Below are 19,670 nucleotides of genomic sequence, written 5' to 3' on the forward strand. Positions count from 1 at the left end.
TCAGCAAACATAATTCTGAATTTCAAACAGAGTAAATTTTGATCCAGTTTTTATATTTTTTTTCTCCTTATGAAAGACAATACACAAAATTGGCATATATATATATATATATATATATATATATATATATATATATATATATATATATTATAATGTGATTGGCAGCTTACATCTTGATTGGACATTTCCCAGTAGGGCCTCTCGCCATATGACATCACTTCCCACATGACAATGCCATAGCTCCACACATCACTAGCTGACGAAAACTTTCCATAAGCAATAGCCTCAGGTGCTGTCCAGCGAATTGGTATCTTTCCTCCCTGACACAAAGCAGTAACAGAATAAGTTTGAGATGCTCATACATTGTTTAACTGAAAAATCCTGTTGCAGCTTCCAGATGCAAACTCACTGTAGCTGTGTAGGCTGCTTCAGAGTCGTCCTCAAGGACTCGAGACATGCTGAAATCTGATATCTTACACACCAAGTTTTCATCTACTAATATGTTGCGAGCGGCCAGGTCTCTGTGAATGTAACCCATGTCTGAAAGATAGGTCATGCCGACTGCAATGCCACGCAGCATGCCAACGAGCTGGAGCACTGTGAACTGACCATCACGTGTCTGGAAAGGACAGAAAACAATGTTACGGAGACAGTTGGATTTTGGGAAAAGAGTGTATATGCGTAAACATGTATTCTTACCCGGAGGAAAGTGTCCAGTGTTCCATTTTCCATGTACTCTACCACAATCATTACTGGTCTGCCTGAGAAAACGGTAAAATAGGCACTTTATTTAGAGAAATGTACAAATACTGTTGGAAATTTTACATTTCATTCTCCTTACATGTCTGAAAAGGAGGAAGCAAAAGTATAAACTTGTATATTCCTTATTCCCCATTATTGTAAACAATTTAATTTCACCTTCTCAATTTCACAATAGCAGATGTACAATAACAGATTTATCCAAGCTTATATTTATTTATAATTTATATTTTGTACTTTCTTTTAAACTGATTCTGTTGACAAAAAATGAGAAAAGGGAAAACATTAAAACCAAAACAACCATATTAGGAAAACACGATGACAAAATTCAAATTATCAAAAGTAAAAGCAATTGTAGTTCACAAAACACAATAACAGTCGAATTTTCCAATGAAATATATTGTTGATTTGTTTGATTAAATGTTTTTAGCTTTGTGTTCTGCAAAATGTTGGGATTTTTATTATTACAATTTTTTCCCATTAGTTTTATTATGTGAAATGTCCTTGCACATGTTTTTGAGATATTAGGAGATCTCTCTTTTTTTGTCATGATTTTGGTTAAGTTGTTGTTCTATGTCCAATACTGTTGTGTTTTTGCATCTTACTGAAGAAAGACAAATGTATTGAGTAGGCAGATGTATAAAGTACTTACTCTTGGTGACTACTCCTTCCAGCCTGATGATGTTGGAGTTGTTGAACTGTCCTATTATCGAGGCCTCACGCAAAAACTCTCGTTTCTGTTGTTCCATGTAGCCACCTTTAAGTGTCTTTATTGCCACATTCACATCCTTCCTTCCAGGTATACGCAAGGAACCACTACACACTTCTCCAAATTCACCTGCAATAAGACATCATAAATAATGAATGAATGTGAATGCTTTAAGTGCCCTGGAACATTTCAGTGCTATAAATGGTTCTTCTATTACTACTGCTATTGATGAAATTTTTCTAAAGTTTTTTGTTCAGAGGAAAAGGGATGTGGTTTTAGCAAGCTAAGAAACTAACTTTAATATTCCAATGAAATGTTTAGGTAAAATAAAAACTGGATTTGGGAGAATTTGTTTGTTAAAAATTGATATAGATAACATAAGAGAGTGCATTTTTTTTATCTACCATGTTGAAGATATGTAATGCATGCTGCCTCCACTAGATGGAGGCCATGTCACACAAGCAGAATTAATAACCAGGTCCATCATAAACACTCGGAGGCTTAAAAGCACAGACAGTCTGTTCGACTCAATGATCTAGCTTTGTTGTTAATAGCCTGCAACTCCAACTTAGCTTCTCTATGATATCATAAAATTCTTTAAAGTCAGATGCTAAGAGCAGCAATAAAAATATAAAATCAGGACCTGATGGGTTCAGCTGTGTTTTTAATGTTTTCTCAATATAAAATGAGATCATGTCTCGAACACAAGTGCCTGTCAGCCATTGCTGGCTGGAACAATTTTACAAATTATATCTCAATGCCAGCCAAGGGAGTATTATCCAGGTTAGATAATGTCATGTGCCAAATAACCTATCAAATGACATGATTAGAATTTACAGACTAGTATTAATAATGCTCTTACCAAGACCAATCACCCTGTCGATGCATATGTATGAGGGGTCTATCTCTTTGGCAAATTCCTCCACAGCCTGAGTGGGGTCTTCATATGTGTCCGGGTCCACATAAGTCTTTATCCCAGAGAATGGTACTGGAAGACAAAATGTGTACAGTAAGTATGATATTTTACATAATGAATTGAGTCTAACAAGAAACTATGACAATCCTCATTAGCTGGATTATGTCAGTATTTGGGTATATCAAAGACAGTATATTCTTGCCATTTCTGCACAACTCAAATGAACAATAAATAGAGTTTTAAGATTTTTTTCTGGTAGATTTGTATTTCTCTACTTTAATTATACCTGCAGCATGTGCTCAGGAAGTCACCCAACATGGAATTGCACACATGGTTTGCTCATGCTGTAAGCCACAAAAACAATTATCTCATTTGCTAAATGGTATTTTAAATTATGCAATGACCTCATATAGAAATGCAAATCAAAAACTGATTCATCTTACCTACAAATTATGAACCTTCTGCAATAACATGATCTTATTTACCGGAAAATGTAATCAGGTGAATCCAAGTGTTAAAGATCTGTGAGCGTTTAAAGTTAACTTGGTCTCAAAGTGAGTTGCTCATTTGTGAGTAACTACATGAGGCTATACAAAGACTCCCCTGAATTCTACTTGGGGGGCCACAGAAAATATTCTGATTAGGTGCATCTCTGTGTGGTTCAGTAACTGTTATGTCTGAGACGTAAAGCCTTGCTTAGTTGAGTACATTACCAAAATAGCACCACCTGCCTTTGCATTTACAACCTATCGAGGCAGTTCCAGTGCCATCGAAATCTACAATAAAATGATCATTAAAATCCACCCATCCCACAAACTATCTGTTCAGCTAACTGCTATCTGGCAGGTCCTTTCATATATCTCCAAAACGGAGAGTAGTCTTATTTCCTATCCTATTTAAATCATTGTCATATTATTTCACCCTTGACCACATTGAGAACAAATAATACACCAAGAGTCTTTACAAATTCTCTTAAAAGCACCTCCCCTATTAACTAAAAACCTTTGTGGTTTAAGGATGGAATAAAAGAACTAACCTGAACATATATGGATTAAAAACACAATACTTTAATAAATAGTTTATTTTTTTCATTAACTTTATACTCTTGAATTTAAATGAAACATGATATGCAACCCAACACAGTAATTATTACAATATGTACCAATGGTATCTTTCCAGCCTATCAGGAGTCTGGAATAGTAACCAATCATTCTCTTTTTAATAGCAATACATTAAGGATATTTTCCCATCTCTCTGCAAACTGTATTATTACAAGTTGTCATTTAAAACTATGAAAAATTCTTGAAGAAAAAATGCATTTTAGTAGACTGGCATAACTCTCAAATGTCCAAACCTCACATGCCTAAAGCATAACAGGTGTGACTAACTGGTCAAACACCTCCAATCTTACATTCAGGCACAAATCAAATTTTACATTTACTCAAGAGAGCCAACTGCTCTGGATCCTTACTCTGCAAAACATTTTATTGCACACAAACCTATATTCCCTTTAGCCTTTTTTTTATATGACCAAAGACGGTTATTTTTATCACTATTCACTAATTTATTCCAATTTTCACAGAACTTAAACATGCATTTTGCAGGACCCTCGTTCTTGGTGACAAACTTTGCATCTCTGCATACCTAAATACAAAAGCTGCATACAGCCATCAGTTTTAGCTTCATGAAGACTGTCATAATTGGATTATTAATATAGACTTGCTAACTGCATTGGTCCCTGAGGATTTGCATTTTGTGTTTTTATTAGGTTTGTCTTTTAATGTGTCCCTCTGAATATTCCAAGCACATCCATGCATGTAGATATAAGACTTAGATTACTTTGTTTGTGTTTTACATACTAAATACATTTTGTTTTGTTTTATGTACTGCATGAGTCATCTTATCTGTTTTATAAAATATCTTTTAGCTTTTTAACTGTAAATTTGACTCTTCTTTTTACAGTTTAAAGAGATTTCCGATGCAAATTGTATTTAGATAAAAAAGAAAAAAAAGTCAAATGCTTGGTTCCTGATACATTTCAAAGCAGTATTTTATACACTTCTCAGTTCTATGTAAGACTGTTATTCAAACATTATTCAGCTACAAATAAAGTCACTTGCCCTGAAGCATGAAACTGTTCATTTTTATTGAGACTGTACAAAGGAAGTTGATTCTTGGCTCAGATGTGTGAGTCCAAAATAAGAGTAGAGTTTCACTTTTATTAGAGTTCAAGTTTTCTGTTATTTGTCAGGAGATAGAAAACAATGTAAAGAAAAAAAAGAGAGAAAATGCTCCGAAACAGCCTAGAAAGATACTGCAGGCAGAAAGACTTCAGCGTCCTCGTGTCTGACCAGGCACGCTGTTGTAGTGAGTACTGTGCATGATGACTGGCACAAATGATAACTAGAAAGAGCTTGTGGTACACCTGCAGCAGATAAGCTGGGGACTAACTGTACTTTATAGCTGTGTCGGTGCACATTGCAGAATGTTGAAAGTTTTGTTAGAGATAGCTTCTAGTTTTCAGTCTGCATTCCAACTCTGTCTCCAGGGTGTCTAAGCACAGCTCTATAAAAAAGAAGCCTTTTCTACCAGTTTGTTAAAGCTGTTGCCATTGCCTGTCTAGTTGATGTTTCCCAGTACACAACAGAAAGAATAAACAACAACACACTGGGGAAGCCGAGAACTATTCCAAATATTTCCACATTTTCCAGGTACAGTTTGTGCAAATTCAGCCAATTGAACATTTTATTTTGTTCATCAGTTTTTCAAGTTTAGAGTGAGTTAGAGTTCAAAATTTGGCTTGAATAATTAGTAAATTAAGGATAAAATAATAATAATAATAATAATAATAATAATAATAATAAAACCTTCTTCGGAATAGTTATTACTATTTTGGTCAAGGGGGCATATACGTCTTTGCTTTGGTCAATGGTTTTTTAGGACTTGTGAACAGAATTTCATTTATTTTAATCAACATTGCACTGCTCAAGAAAAGTTAAACATATCAATCTAATATTTGTTCTATTCTTTTAATTCATCTCCAGCGAGTAAGAGTCTGGGCAGTTTCAAGGCCACATTTGGTTTAACAGGTGAAATTTAAACAGTTTCTACACTGAAAATAATAATGTTACAATAAATTAAATGATATATTTTAAAAAGTATAAATAATAAGTTTATGAGTAAATTCCTTATTTAAAACACAGGAGTATATACGTTTTATGAATATTCTGTTTTATAAAGTAAATTAATTGAATTCCATAAAAAAATTGGTCCTATTTCCTTTGATGATCATTTGACAATGTGCTGAGAATTTACACCAAAATGTCTATATCAGACACTTTCACCAATGATATTCTCTATACGTAGGCTATTATGGGAACACAATAACCTAAAAATCTGATGGGGAATAGTCTCCCTTCATGTTGTTGAAACTTTATTTCTAAGCACTTGTCAATTATTCCACTGAATATCTAACTTGTGTTAAATTATTTAAATCATCTAAATAAATTCCTGTAGGAAATTCAGGTTTATTTTTATAATCAAAAACATAACGTAAAAGAAAATGATAACAGAATTAATCTGTGACTAATTACTGCCTGTGTCTGTCATGTTTGCTGCTCTGCTGCGCCTCCAGTCCCTCATCAAGCTCATCTGCTCCACCTGTGGCACCCCTGATTATCACACTACCTGCACCTTTGCTCTGCCCTACTTAAACCCTCTCTCGTTCATGCTTCTATGCCAGATGGCCATTTACCTTCCCTGTGAGATATCCTGCAGTAAATCCTTGTCTTGTTCTAGATCTCTGTTGCCAACCTTGCTACCAAGCCAGAGTGGTAGCTTACATGTTTATGTAAAGGCAAAATGAGTGACCTTTGTAAACTACTAATCTACTGTAATATGTAGGGGGAAATGACAAATTTGGAGCACTCTTTGCAAGAGCGATTATGACTTTAAAAATAACTCTTACAGTTTTCTATTCATATAGATCCATTGTCTGTTATAGAGAAAAAACAACGAAGGAGAAACATCTGCGATGGAAGCCCCCGTGTTAAACAACTGTGCTGACATGAAATGACCCCGTTGAACAGAAACAAAGACTTTTAAATACTCATTTGTAATGGCAAGACTGTTATCAGTCACTGTAATGTGCTGTTATATAAAACTATACTCTTTCCAAATTTAAGTCTCCAGGAAACCTCTGTCAGACCAGCCATACCTTGGAGGAAAAGACACACAAACAAGTTCATACAAATAGCAGAGCACACAGACAGTAACTGAATAATCTTTCATACACAGCAACACAGGAGGGTTGTGTGGGCACATAGGTATGTCAGCATTTCATAATATTGTTCCAAACACTTGTGAATATTCTTTTTGGATCCATCACAAACCCTTTAATCAGGCCTAGACATGGCAAAGCAGTTCTCTCAGGACCCCCGTTTGTGCTGCTGCAGGCCTCAGATCGAAGATTCGAGAGCTCTCACCAAACTGTTAAAATAATATATGAGGCACCATTTTGCTTCCTTAGAAGTAAACAGCTCATCCTTGGGAAAATCAGTAACTCTGTTTATCTGTAATTGTAGCTTCAGATTTGGAGTCGTAGTTTAATATTTAACCTGAGGAGCAAATTTAGTCAGTCCAATAGTGGATTTGTGGTTAACTGTGAGAAAAAGATGTAGGAAAGATACTGTAAGGCAGATATGTGTCAAAACAGCCAAACATAAGGAGAAATTGTTTGTATGGATTGTTAAAATTTTTAAATGAATTGATAGTGCAAAAAATGGTGAGGTAGACAGACAAAAATATTTGTAAGTAGCTTCATGTCAAGGAAAGATGACTAAATGTTGATTATTTGTAAATGTCAAAGCTTTAATTAAATCAACAGCAATCTGAAATGTTGACATGTATAAAAAAAAACATGTTATTAATTTTTAGCTTGGCTTAAATCAGATTTAATTTAAATCTCTTGTTAAAATTTTTTGTTTGTATATTAGAGGATAAACAGAAGCCTTAATACAGAACTTTTTTTTCACAACAACTTGTAAATAAGTTGTGGCTATCCATGCATGCATCCATCTATTATCTTCTACTTATCTGAGAATGGGCCACAGAGGCAACTGTGTCAGTGGTGAAACCCAGACATCCCTCTCCCCAGTGACACTGGGCTGCCCGTGGAGGATCCTGTGGTACTCTCAGACCAGGAGGGATATGTAATCCCTCCAGTGTGTCCTCAGTCTCTCAAGGGGTCTTGTCCCAGTTGGGATTGCAGCAGCCAGCATGTATAGTAATCAGTCTGTACAGTAACTTGCCAGTGTTGCCTTGGTAATAGTTTAATTATTTATTTTATATCTAAGTATGTGGATTGAAATTTCATAACTTAAAGTGTACTGCAAGCCAATAAACTGTAGCAGATATAACTCAGATTGGTTAACTCGCTGAATGACTGCCTGATGTTTTAGTTTGTCCATGCCAGAAAATTTGATGATCTGTTTAACGATGTTACTTTAGCAACCCCAAATATATTTCTACATTTCAAATTTCACTTTGTTTAAACCTACAGAAACTGTATATATACATAAAAAAAAGCTTTCATTCAACTCCACATGCAGCTTCAATTAGGAAAATATTTCCTCTCACATTTAGTCTATTTTTTGTTATTATGTCAGTGCATTTGTCTGAGGATTTTTCTGCTAGTTTAATTGGAAATTGGCAGCTCATACTGTAGTTTCTGTGCTTAAAATATCATTTCGTGCATTTTGGTATTACTCTGCACTGGATTTTTTTTAAGTATTGTGATCATGTCATGACTATGTAAACATTTCATTATGCTTTGAAAAATGTGTAAATGACCTTATCCTGATTTTGAATAACTGAATGAGATCATGGAGCACTGTTGGTGGATTTAAGCCCATTTTCCTGGTTTCTGAACATCCTTTGCTGATTTAAAAATGAATAAATCTTAGCTGAGTTAATTATATGCTAATTCAACTATCAGACACACACATGATCAGAAACCTGAATACTTAAATGACCATGAATGCAAGAGTCTGAATAACTTCATTCCTAATTTTCAACTCAAACACCACATCTAGAGGATGATTAAAACCTGGATCAGATTAAAATAAAATGCTATGTACATTCAGTATAAACACACTTACTGCCATTATTTCACCACTGTTACAGAGGTGTTGTCTTGAGGTTAACCAACTTGAGTGGTTGACCGATTAAAGTCTAATTCCAGCATCTGGACTCCATGGGACCTCAATGTCACCATAATTTTTCATTCATTTACAGCATAATTATTTAGAGTTGTATTATTTCATATTTAACTACAAGGACGTGGTTATAGCTGCCTCATCAGAACAGTTAGCTGAAATGTTTCTTTTGGGGTCATTTTTGTTTATACACTTATAAGAAAATTATATGGTGTATAAAAAAAGTTGAGTTAAGGGAACTGAGGTTCAGCAATAGTTTGGATCCTACAGTTTGGATGGGAATTTGACCTCAATCTGCTGTAACTGTGTTTATGTACCACATTGTAAAGATGCTTCAAACACTTGCTAAATCCTTTCTATGTGGCAATGCTGCAACTTCCAGGGCCTTCATGATTTTACACACCCACTTTAAGACTAGCCTCTAAAATTGTGTTTCAGTCCATTTTTTTACTTGACTTTTTAGTAAGTTTTACAATTACAATAGTGCAACATTAGTCACTGGCTTGGTGCCTGAGTGACATCCTAGACTGACATAAAGCTTAAAAACAAAACCAGTTTAGAAAGCACACACATATATACATTAAAAACAGTACCATGCCCACTGTGGAAGCGAGTCCTCTTCTCCTCTGACTTCATCCTGGCTTTGATGTACCCCTGACACCTGTCCAGGTAAAGCAGATTACCAAAAGTGAAATGTGAATCGTGTTTTTCATGATGTGAAACTGCCCTTTAAGTCTTTAACTTTTTACTTGTTCTGCTAATGACTGCCTTGATGTTTTTTTTTGGATTATACATTGAATTTGTTAACATTACCAGCAGGAAACATTTAATAGATTTTTGTGATAAAAAGCAAGAAGTTGCACATATTTTAGACAACAGAGACCACCTAAAATTATTTTTCATTTTTAAGTCACAAATATTAAAATATTTTGAAATATAAATTAAATTGACCCAGATGCAAAGAGAAATAGATATTTATGCTCCTAAATTCAGATAAGACAGTGATTATTTGCTTTAAACCTGGTAACCTCAGCAAGGAAATGTCTAGCAAAGTAGCTACTCTGAATGGTATTATCCTTAGCTTCCAGAAATACCATGAGAAAACACTGGAGTTATTTCTGACAAGGATTGGTCCTTTAACTCATTTAAAGTTTAGAGAAAACTGCCTTATTTCACTCACATAATACTGCTAAAATCAGAAACATCCTGTCTCAGAGTGAAGCAGAAAAGCTTGTCCATACATTTGTTACTATAGGTTGGATAACTAATTCCTTATTATTATTATGCCCTCCCCCACAAACGCTTCTCTAAAACGTCTCCAGCTGATGCAAAATTTTGCTGCGAGAATTGATGAGAATCAGCAACAGTTTTATTTTATTTTTGCTGGTTCCCTGTTAATCCCTTCAGAATAGAAATGAATAAACATTCTCTGCACATATAAAACTCTTAATGACCAAGCGCCGTCTTATCTTAAATACTTAATAGTTCAATGTTTTCCCACCAGAGCACTTTGCTCTCATTTATAGAAACTCTTATGCTCCTCATTTGGGTTTAGAGAGCAAACAATCTCTTTATCTTTAAGAATAGATTTTCTATTAAATTTATAGTTAGGGTTGGTTTGGTTGCTGTAATTGTATCTTTCCAGTCCTCTTAACCATCAACCGGTCAAGGCAGATAGCAGAGGTCCCAAAATCTGGACGTTCCTGTTAAAAGAGTTTTTCCACTCCACTGTTGCTTTGCAAAAGCTCAGGATGGGTGATTTAATTGAAGTGAAGATACGGTATGATCTATTCGTTACCTTGGCTTGGCAAACTTTTTAAAAAGAATTGGATTAAAGTGGATAATTGGACTGATTCTAATTTGACTGCTAAGAATTTGTTAATTTTCATGACTAGAGACCACATTTGCTGTGACATGGCACTTTATTAAAAAATTGTTTAAATAAATTCATTTAGTAATACTTCATTCACAAACTTCTGAAACTGTAACAATATGTGAAAATAAAGCACAAAACATAAATTATAATGCATAAAACAAAGTATTGGGGAGAAATAAAAAAACAGTCATTTGATGTTGAAAGTTATAATATAAAATTATCTTCTGCAAAACTATCTTTATTGCCTTAAGTTGACAGTGAAGCAGTCACTTCAGGGTTAAATTACAAAAAAAAGACTGGTTTCACTTACAGTCAGCAACAAAATCAGAATACAAAATAATTTGATTGTAGAGCAGGTATGAAGTCAGATACAACACATTACCCAAATACATAACAGATTTATGGACATCTTTAAAAAAATATGTTTGAATATAAGCAACAACAACAAAAAAAATCTTCTTGGGGTGTGTTAGCTGATATCTTATGGTCCTCATGTAAAAACACACAAATTTAGCTTTAAGTGGCATCTAGTAGTTATGTGTTACTTTATAAGAGTTGGATACTTAGTTGAGTCTACCCTTTAGCAGTGCTGATTTTCTGTAAACTCAAACACACTGCTCCCACTTCTGATTTCAGATATTTCCAGTTGATGTTTAGAAATTGTATGATCAAAGATTATCACTTCAGCTTATATCACAATTAGGTGCAAATCTAGATAAACTACTGGACTTTCTGGCCATTTTTCATTGTTTATTAAAATGTCCCACTAATGGTAAAATGCTGCGAACCAGAGGCAGACTGAAGACAAGAGTCTGGGCCAGCCTTTGGAGGTTAATGGAATGGAGCTAACTGCTGGTACATGCATTACAAGCTGAGTAATTAGGCAGAAAATTGGTTCAGCCATTTGGAAAATAAGAGTGTCTGCTTGGTGGCAAAAAAAAAAAAAGTCCATTAACAGACTTCTAGTTGTAGCGTTACTCCGGAGATTATGAGCAGAAAAGGTCCTTGTGTGTCTGCGCACATGTGTATGTGGTTTAGTGTTGAAAAGGTGGTACCAAAGAAAAATCAGGAGATTTCTCACCGTCCAGTGATGAGAAGGAAGAGTGTTAGGATGACCAAAAGAGAGAAGCCGCCAACAGAAGCTGTGACAACCACCAGAACCTGACCCTGATCAGCGATGTCTGGATCTGAGGAATAGAAGAGGGAAGTAGGAATACATGTGAGAACAGACAAGTTGCTCAGAAGTACAAAGTTGCTGCAGTTTACACTTGGCATGATCAGCTTTTATTCTTTTTAATCCTTCTGCATTTGTGAACAAATTAATCATTTAAAAAGCTACTTTTAAAAGTCTTCTTCTGTATGTGGGCTGCACAACGCTGTGGTGATTAGCTGTCATCTCAGGGCAAAAGGGTTTCTGGTGTGAATCTCAGCTGGAGTCTGTGAACACCACATGTTCTCCCTGTGCCTGAGTTGGCCACATCTGTGTCTCTCTGGCCCACTTGCTCACTGTCATCCCAAGCTATCTTTACTAGGAAATGAATTCAGCCCACCAACAGTTACATATTGCCTGACTTCCATTTCTTCTAACACAGATGTTATTACAGTTTTTAAAAAATTTGCCTGAGTTTTGGTCTATGGCTATTCTTGACCGAGCCCTGATCTGTGCTGTCATTATATGAGAGAAAATCTCAAAGACGTTTCTGTCTTTTAAGCTATTCTGAGACTGACAGATCACAGGTGTGTTAGTTACTATGGGATTCATAAAATCGCAATGCAATGTTATATTGATTCAGTGGATAACAATTAGATTATTTGAAATTATTATTTGACTTTCATTTAACTCAGGAGTCAGCGATTGATATGAGACCATATCACATACTGATTTAACACAATCTCTTTCATTCATGCCTATCGGGTTATGAGTGTGTGTGTGAATGGGTCAATGTGATATGTCATGCAAAGCACTTTGAATGGTCAAGCTGACTGGAAAAGTGCTATATACTGTAAGTACACATCCATTTACCAAAGACTTGTTTAGTGACATTTTCCAGACTGGTCTAAAACTCTGAAAATGTTATTTTTATACTTTTATCCAAAGTGTTTCCTAATAAGACCTGGAAAAGCTTTTGTTTATCTGGGATAAGAAAGGTACAAAGTTCTTATCTTGTCATGGTGTGTTTATATATTTGCCTATGCTCAATAAATAATATCCACAACATATATGTTTTTGTTAAGCTATATACATGCACCCAGGAAGCAGACCATTCAAATCATCAGGATTTACAGTGTTAATCAATTCAGTTGATTCTTTTATGCTGAAGCATCCTTATTCTTTTTTCTCTTTAACGTTTTTATAGCATTGTGTAGAATCACTTATTGTGTTTATTTCATTGTGTTTAAATAACTAATAAAAGTTTTACATGTGCATCATTCAAAGGGTTTAACATCTTCAGCTGCATTCTCAAATGTCTAAATCTGATACTTTTAAACAAAAGAATCAAAAATGTTTGCAACACCAAATCAACTCTTCATGCAGATTTTCTGACCTCCAGCCAAGCTGCATGAAGCCTGCTCTCATTGGCTGGAGTCAGTAATCACACTTCCTGGAGAGAGTAACGGCACCTTTGAACTTAAATTTAGACAAAGAACTTAGAAGTTTAGGAAGAAGGAAGTTAGTCTAGAAAGACAGAGAAGTACAGTCATGAGGAGAAGAGAGATGTTTTTAAGAAAAGATGCACAGAGACACATCCAGCAACCAAGTAGAGCCATGTGCATTCTAGGTGCATGTAGAAAGATGAACGGACCACAAGAGTGGAATGGATCATAAGAAGAAATCCAACTCCTTACATGTGATGTTTTTTTTAATCTCTATCTTCTTTTTGTTATGTTTTTGTAATTAGTTAAACTCTGTTTGGTCATGTTTTTGATAAATTTGAAACAAGTTACGTCTACACTACACTTTAAGCCACAGCACAAGTTTTTCAACTGAGCTCACTCTTTTTGATTCTTTTTCCTTTACGTGGTTTTTCTTGCTTCCATAGCTATTAAATATTAAGGTGGTGCTCCGACAGCTATTTTTTATTGATAATAACACTTGTTAATATCATCATTAATAATACTGGTATTTCATATGAATATTAATAACGTCTTATTGTAAAATAAAAATACACAGGAAAACAGTCATGACATATGAGTGAAAACTACAGAATTGTGTTTGAAATGTTATGTGTGGTTGTGCATAAAGCTTATGTCAGATGCGCTGAAGTTTAATACTTTTAAAATGGGTAGTTTTCTGTTCATTACCTAAAGTGTATTATTCAGGCACTTAGAGACCATTCACTACAACTGCAGCAAGCACAACAGTCACAGTGGAACATATATAAATTAATGTCAGAAAAAATATAACAAACATAAAATTCTTGGATTTTATTATGCAGTTGATTAACATCAATGACTCCACATAGCTGTCATTCCTCCAGTGTAAATGCAAACACCCACATGCATGCTCATACCCTCAGCTGCAGTTGCAAACTCAAAGTTGGTACTGTAAGCCGTGTAGCCAGCAGCAGTGCGAGCTCGCACATGGAAGACGTAAACAGTGGAGGGTCTGAGGCCTGTTACCACCACGCTGGGAGTTTTGGTCCGTGTTGATGAGTAGCTCAGCTGCTCTTGCTCCTGGACAAACAGAAACAGATCATAAGAAAAGATAAACAAAATTACATTTTAGCACATCAGATACATTAGATTTCCACAAGCCGGTAATTACAGCAATGTCAGAATGAAGCACATCATTTTTATCTAATGATTATAAAAAGAAAAAAAAAACATTGATAGCAACATATAAGTGCTCTAAAATTGTATTTGGGTGTCTGATTGCAAACAACAAACATTGCTATGTGAACATAGTTAACATTCAAGAATTAATCCTTCACCTTCTCATAGTATTTGACTTCATAGTCCACTATGTCTGTTGCTGGCTGTTCCACTTCTGACCAGGAGAGGGCAATGCTGTTGTAGGAGGCCCAGTCTTTCCTGATGACACCCACAAAAGCAGGACCTGAAAGTTTAGACAAAGACGGGCAGAGATTTGAGAAAGCTGATATCATAAACCTGTAAGGAGTAAATGATTTAGAACAAAAAAATTCCAGGTGACTTTTCTCATAATGAAGATTCTAAGTCATCCTGGCAACCGAAGGCAACTGGACTTCTTTCCTTGGTTTTACAATTTTCTTTCTTCGTTTAAATATAATTTTGTGTTATTGTTGTTGTTAAAGCCACATTTTGGGAATTACTGCAGTTACATTTGTGCCACTGACCATTTGGGCTGCTTACGTCTTTGTCACTTGTGAGTTGTTAATCTGCCTGAGCAATATATAAAATATTTTGGTCACCTCAGGTGGTTTCACACCCAAGTGGGAAAAGGTTATGAAAGCACCTGGGGAGATGGTGGGAAATATACAAAAGAAAAGTTTAGTTGCTTCCTAATGTACAACTTTAGGTTTCCACATGATGGATATTTCTTGTTAAGGCACGCTGGTATAAGTCTTCACTCTGGAAGAACTCTGAATGCTTATTTAGCAGTTTAAATATATTTTTAACAGACTCAGGAAGAAACAGGCATAGGAAAATGGCAAGTTTTCACCAAATTTCAGCACAGTCTCCTGTGAGACAGTGGTTTCCCCTACCATTATATTAAGAGGATGCCCCGCCCCCTCAATGGCAACCCCTGCCCTCCCAAGAAGGGCAAGTTATAACTATACCCCTTCCCCCCCATTCCACCTCCACTCTTCAGCTCACAATAGACAATCTCATGTGAAACATCTATGAGACATACATTCAGCTATACAGGTGAGAAAAATAGAGCCAAAAAACAAGGTACAGTGCTAAACTACAGAATAATGTTCCATGCATCCTTTGAGAAATGCTTTTGTTAACTAAACCTGTAGACCTGCTGCACCTGGTCAGTCTGTTTGTCATTTTTGCAATATTTAGGTGAATGATTTACTCAAGGCTGCCATAGACATCAGAAAATCACCAAGCAAAGATTCAAATATTTGCTATCAATTATTCATAAAGCAGCTGCTTGAACAGAATATGACTTAGCAAACTAATAGAGCCAGAGCCTCTGCTGTGTGTCTGCACACTGTTTGGAAGATCTTTGCTTGAATACAAATTTAGGACCAAACAGATTTTTTAAACTGACCTCACGCTCAGAGGAGCAGATCACCTACTCCATACAGAAAGCCATCAATTGGATGGAGCCTTTAAAGGATGTGACGTGTCACTACATTAAGTTCAACGCACTAGGGTGCAGACCCAACTCTCATAACTTGTCAAGATTTTCTAGCCCCAGACAAACGCTTCACAGTCCAGCAACTCAAACACCCAGAGAAGTGCAGAGAAATGTGGTGTGCATGGAAAGGAAGTATTAAATGCTGACTTTTGCAAAAACTTGCACTCAGAATGACAAATATATGTAAATCTAAGGTTTGTCAAACTTTGACATTAGTGTGCAAAAATTCAGACATCTGACACAAGTCTGGTTGAATATGTATGCCTATAAGCTGAAAACTCAAAGTATGTTTTGTATGTGGCAAAACCTTGTCATAATATTTCAATTAAACTAAAACTCTTGGCAGCTGTGACGTGTTTTACCAAGGTAATTTCACAAATTAATGAATCTTAACATCTTCTAATTAAAATATGAAATTCCCTTTGCTATCACAAAACATTGACTCATTTTGCTTAAGACACAAATACCCATTAAGCTCATCAGGGGCAACATAGGGTCAGTATTTTGCAAAAGACAGAATATGCGGACTGATGAAACAAGAAATCGAAACATCAATCTTCATATGTGTGGAAATTTGACCCAACTCTTGACAAATATACGCTGCAATTTTAGATATTAATTGATTAGCAAATGAATCGCAGATTAATTTTGATGCTTCAGCTTTAACTTACAGTGCTGACAGAGAGAAATATAAATGGAAGAATGTGGAGTTAAGTGCAACACTAAACCTGCAGTGACTTAAATACCTTGAACATTTACAAAACATTCACTGGTGCTGCTTGCGTTTCCATTATTTTGTTTTGTCTATTAATATATATAAAAAAGAATAATCTTTCACAACTATTTACTTGGTAGCTTGTGTTGTATGTACTTTTAATTGATTTCTTGGAGATGATGTTTAAAAACAGTTTTTCTCATCCATAATACCTTTAATTATATGTAGTTAGGCAAGTCCAAACAAACTCTACATGGCAAACAAAAGGTTAACTTAAACCCACAAAGGCAGAACATCCACAAGCAGGGTTTTCCAGCTGTGGTGACAGTTTGTCAGTGTTAGTTTCAGTGATCTGTATCACTAGGGCTCTAAGGGTTAAAAGGATTTCTTGCATGAAATCCTCTATGTCATGCACACCCTGAATTTCAAATTCAATTGAAGTACATGTGTGACTGAACGTGCTTGTGATTTGAATTAATTTGTTAAAACCCCCACCCCCAAACGAGGATGGTGCTCAGACACATCATTCTCCAATGAAGATATTTTCTGCTGGCAGAAGTGTCAGTAGGAACATATGTATGTGTAACCCACTTAAGAGATAAAAATGTTTGTGAGCATCACATTAGTAGAGGATTTCTGTCTGCAGCTATGAACAGTACAGTATAATTCTATCCATGGGAGAGAAGCTAAAGTCTTAGACTTTTGTGTGTCAACAGATCTAAGTAAGGAAATGACAACTCTCTGCAGACTCATGCAAAAAACTATTTTAGGTTTAATGCAAATCAATCTACTTATTGGATAATTTCTGCTACGGATAAGTGACTCATAGGGAATTATTATAGTCATCACTGTTTAATCACTGTTCACACATAAGAGATAACAGAGAATCTTTACATGCCAACTGGTTCATTGGCAACATGTAAAAATAGGTTAAACCTCAGCTACATATGCTCAAAAAGATAAAGAAAGGACAGAGAAGCAAGAGGGAAGCGAATGAGTGAACAGGGGGATCTGTAAAGAAATCCCACGAGGTTGCATCTCCCTAGCATCTGAGCATAAAAATAGAAGACAGCCTTATTCCCCGAGCGGGGGGAAGAGATGAAAACAGAGGAGAATCAACTGAAGGAAAGGGGGAAAGAAGCAAAGAGTGAGAATCCTCTCCTGAATCAGGACACTACGTAACAGTGGAGAATGTTCACTCGTGCATTTAGCTTATAAGAACCTGGGGAGTGTTCATTTAGCAAAGAAACGGATATATTTACAGCAGCATCAAAGCACAAATGTTGACAAGTCAAAGTAATTTGCTAAGTTTAAATGAGTGGCTATAGGGCTGGGCGATCACATGATCATACTTAATGATCGCGATAAATTTCTGGTTGATGACAGTGATCATTTGTGAGTCTATTTACTCGATCAAACATGGTGAAAATGTGAGCAACAATAGCCAATCAGAGTTTTCCTGCTCCACTTCCATAAGTTGCTGGAGAAATTGAAGCTAGACAAGCAGAAGGCAGCAAAATAGATGCCAGACATGACATCAGCGTTAGCCTCCAAATAGGAAGTCACAATGTCAGTTGTGTGGCAGCGGTCTGGATATCTCCGAGAGACGTGGAGCAAATTATGCCAATATGTAAGTAATTGGAGCCCTCAAAAACCAGCAACACAACAAATCTGTTTAGTCATTTAAAGGAATACCACCCAAGTGATTATAAGGAAAGTGCGAGCACTGTCCACACATCCTGCCATTTTGGCACAAAGTAGACCATGCAGTTTAGCCACTACTAGCGGCATAGCTCTACTAGCAGTTTAGCCGCTACTAGCAGTGCAGCCACCCGACCAAAACAGCAGTCATTGGTACCATTGTTTGCAGCCATTGCTCTGTACAAGCAGCAGCAAAGGGATGTCTTCACAAGTCATGTGGACTTGCATATACACACGGTAGCACAGTCAAAAATATGGTTACTGCCAAAAACATTCTACTAATGTATGCAGCTACTACTTTATGCAGTACATACTACTGTATGCAGTAGTAGCAGAAAAGTAGAAGTAGAAGCAGAAAAATCTCACATAGGGACAGGAAGTTATTACTGATGCTATTTAAAAAATATGAATATCACATTATCCCTGTGAGAGAAGCTAATTTTGAGCATTTAGTTGCCTTATCACAGTGGTTAACCGAATCCACAAAAAAACCTTTTATCTTCATATTTTTGGATTTTCTTCGTTTTCAAACCTTAAATTTAGAATATTCACCATTGGTTGTTCAGAAACAAATTTACACTACTAATGGTGCTATTTGAAATATCCGAGTTTAAGGGAGTTTCTCTCCCTCTTTTTGTTTTTCTTTTTTTTTTTTTTTTTTAACTTGTCCTGGCCAGCATTGTAGCAGGCAAAATGATTGTCTGTCCTTACACAATGCTTGCTCTACATCTAACCATGATTAATCTAGACCGCTAGATTTAAGCCATTCAGAGATATATTGGAGATATGTCAGCTTGTTAGCTAAGAAATATTTATAAAAGTTGGGTAAGTCCAATCCATCTCTGTCTTTAGACTGTCTTTAGTAGCTGGACATAATTTAGCTTTGTCAGTTCTGATAATCTGGGAAAAATGTTTATGCCTTAATATCTAATGTTTACAGATTGTGTTGTAGTATTGGGTATGTTTTGTAAGTCACAGTTAATGGGCATAACTGTCTTAGACCAGTCAATAGAGTAATGAGATAGTGATGAGAATTTGTTAATGAGTGTGATTGTTTAGGGGAGAGATGTCGGTGAGTTCTGTAGGAAAAGTAATACATCATCAGCGTAAAGACTTATGTTCTATATTTTTTTTTGTGGATTCCTTTCATTTCTTTATTTTGTCTTTTGGCAGCCGCTAAGGGTTCAATAAAAAATAGCAAAACGTGAGGGAGAAAGCAGGCAGCCCTGCTTGGTGCAGCCCTGCAAAAAGAAGCTTGGTGAGGTTTGATCATTGGTCTTCATACATGCATTTGGGTTGATATAAAATATTTCCATCCAGTCTATGAAAGTGATTTACGTAACACCTGGAACTCTTTGTGGAAAATTTCCACCACGCTCAAACACAAGTCAAAACTAGTTAGTTTCATATCTACAGAGATAAGAATGTCCATTGAGTTGTTCCCAATTGGTGTAATAGCTCCAGGTGAATCCTTCTTTCGCTATCT

At 35.8% G+C, this 19,670-nt stretch overlaps 1 protein-coding gene across 1 annotated transcript in view; it reads right to left on the reverse strand.

The window, feature by feature from the left end:
- LOC121643644 (ephrin type-A receptor 6-like) overlaps positions 1 to 19,670 on the reverse strand; it is a 73,150-nt gene that overhangs the window by 2,174 nt on the left and 51,306 nt on the right. Inside the window, exons 9-17 of the mRNA XM_041991176.1 lie at positions 14,408 to 14,532; positions 13,988 to 14,150; positions 11,557 to 11,662; positions 9,193 to 9,260; positions 2,331 to 2,456; positions 1,412 to 1,597; positions 700 to 761; positions 410 to 619; positions 171 to 320 (exon numbers count right to left, since the gene is read on the reverse strand). Of these exons, the coding sequence (XP_041847110.1) occupies positions 171 to 320; positions 410 to 619; positions 700 to 761; positions 1,412 to 1,597; positions 2,331 to 2,456; positions 9,193 to 9,260; positions 11,557 to 11,662; positions 13,988 to 14,150; positions 14,408 to 14,532 (1,196 nt within the window). The remainder of the gene's footprint in view (positions 1 to 170; positions 321 to 409; positions 620 to 699; positions 762 to 1,411; positions 1,598 to 2,330; positions 2,457 to 9,192; positions 9,261 to 11,556; positions 11,663 to 13,987; positions 14,151 to 14,407; positions 14,533 to 19,670) is intronic.

This window comes from Melanotaenia boesemani, chromosome 1 (assembly GCF_017639745.1).
Source record: "Melanotaenia boesemani isolate fMelBoe1 chromosome 1, fMelBoe1.pri, whole genome shotgun sequence".
Classification (NCBI taxonomy): domain Eukaryota; kingdom Metazoa; phylum Chordata; class Actinopteri; order Atheriniformes; family Melanotaeniidae; genus Melanotaenia; species Melanotaenia boesemani.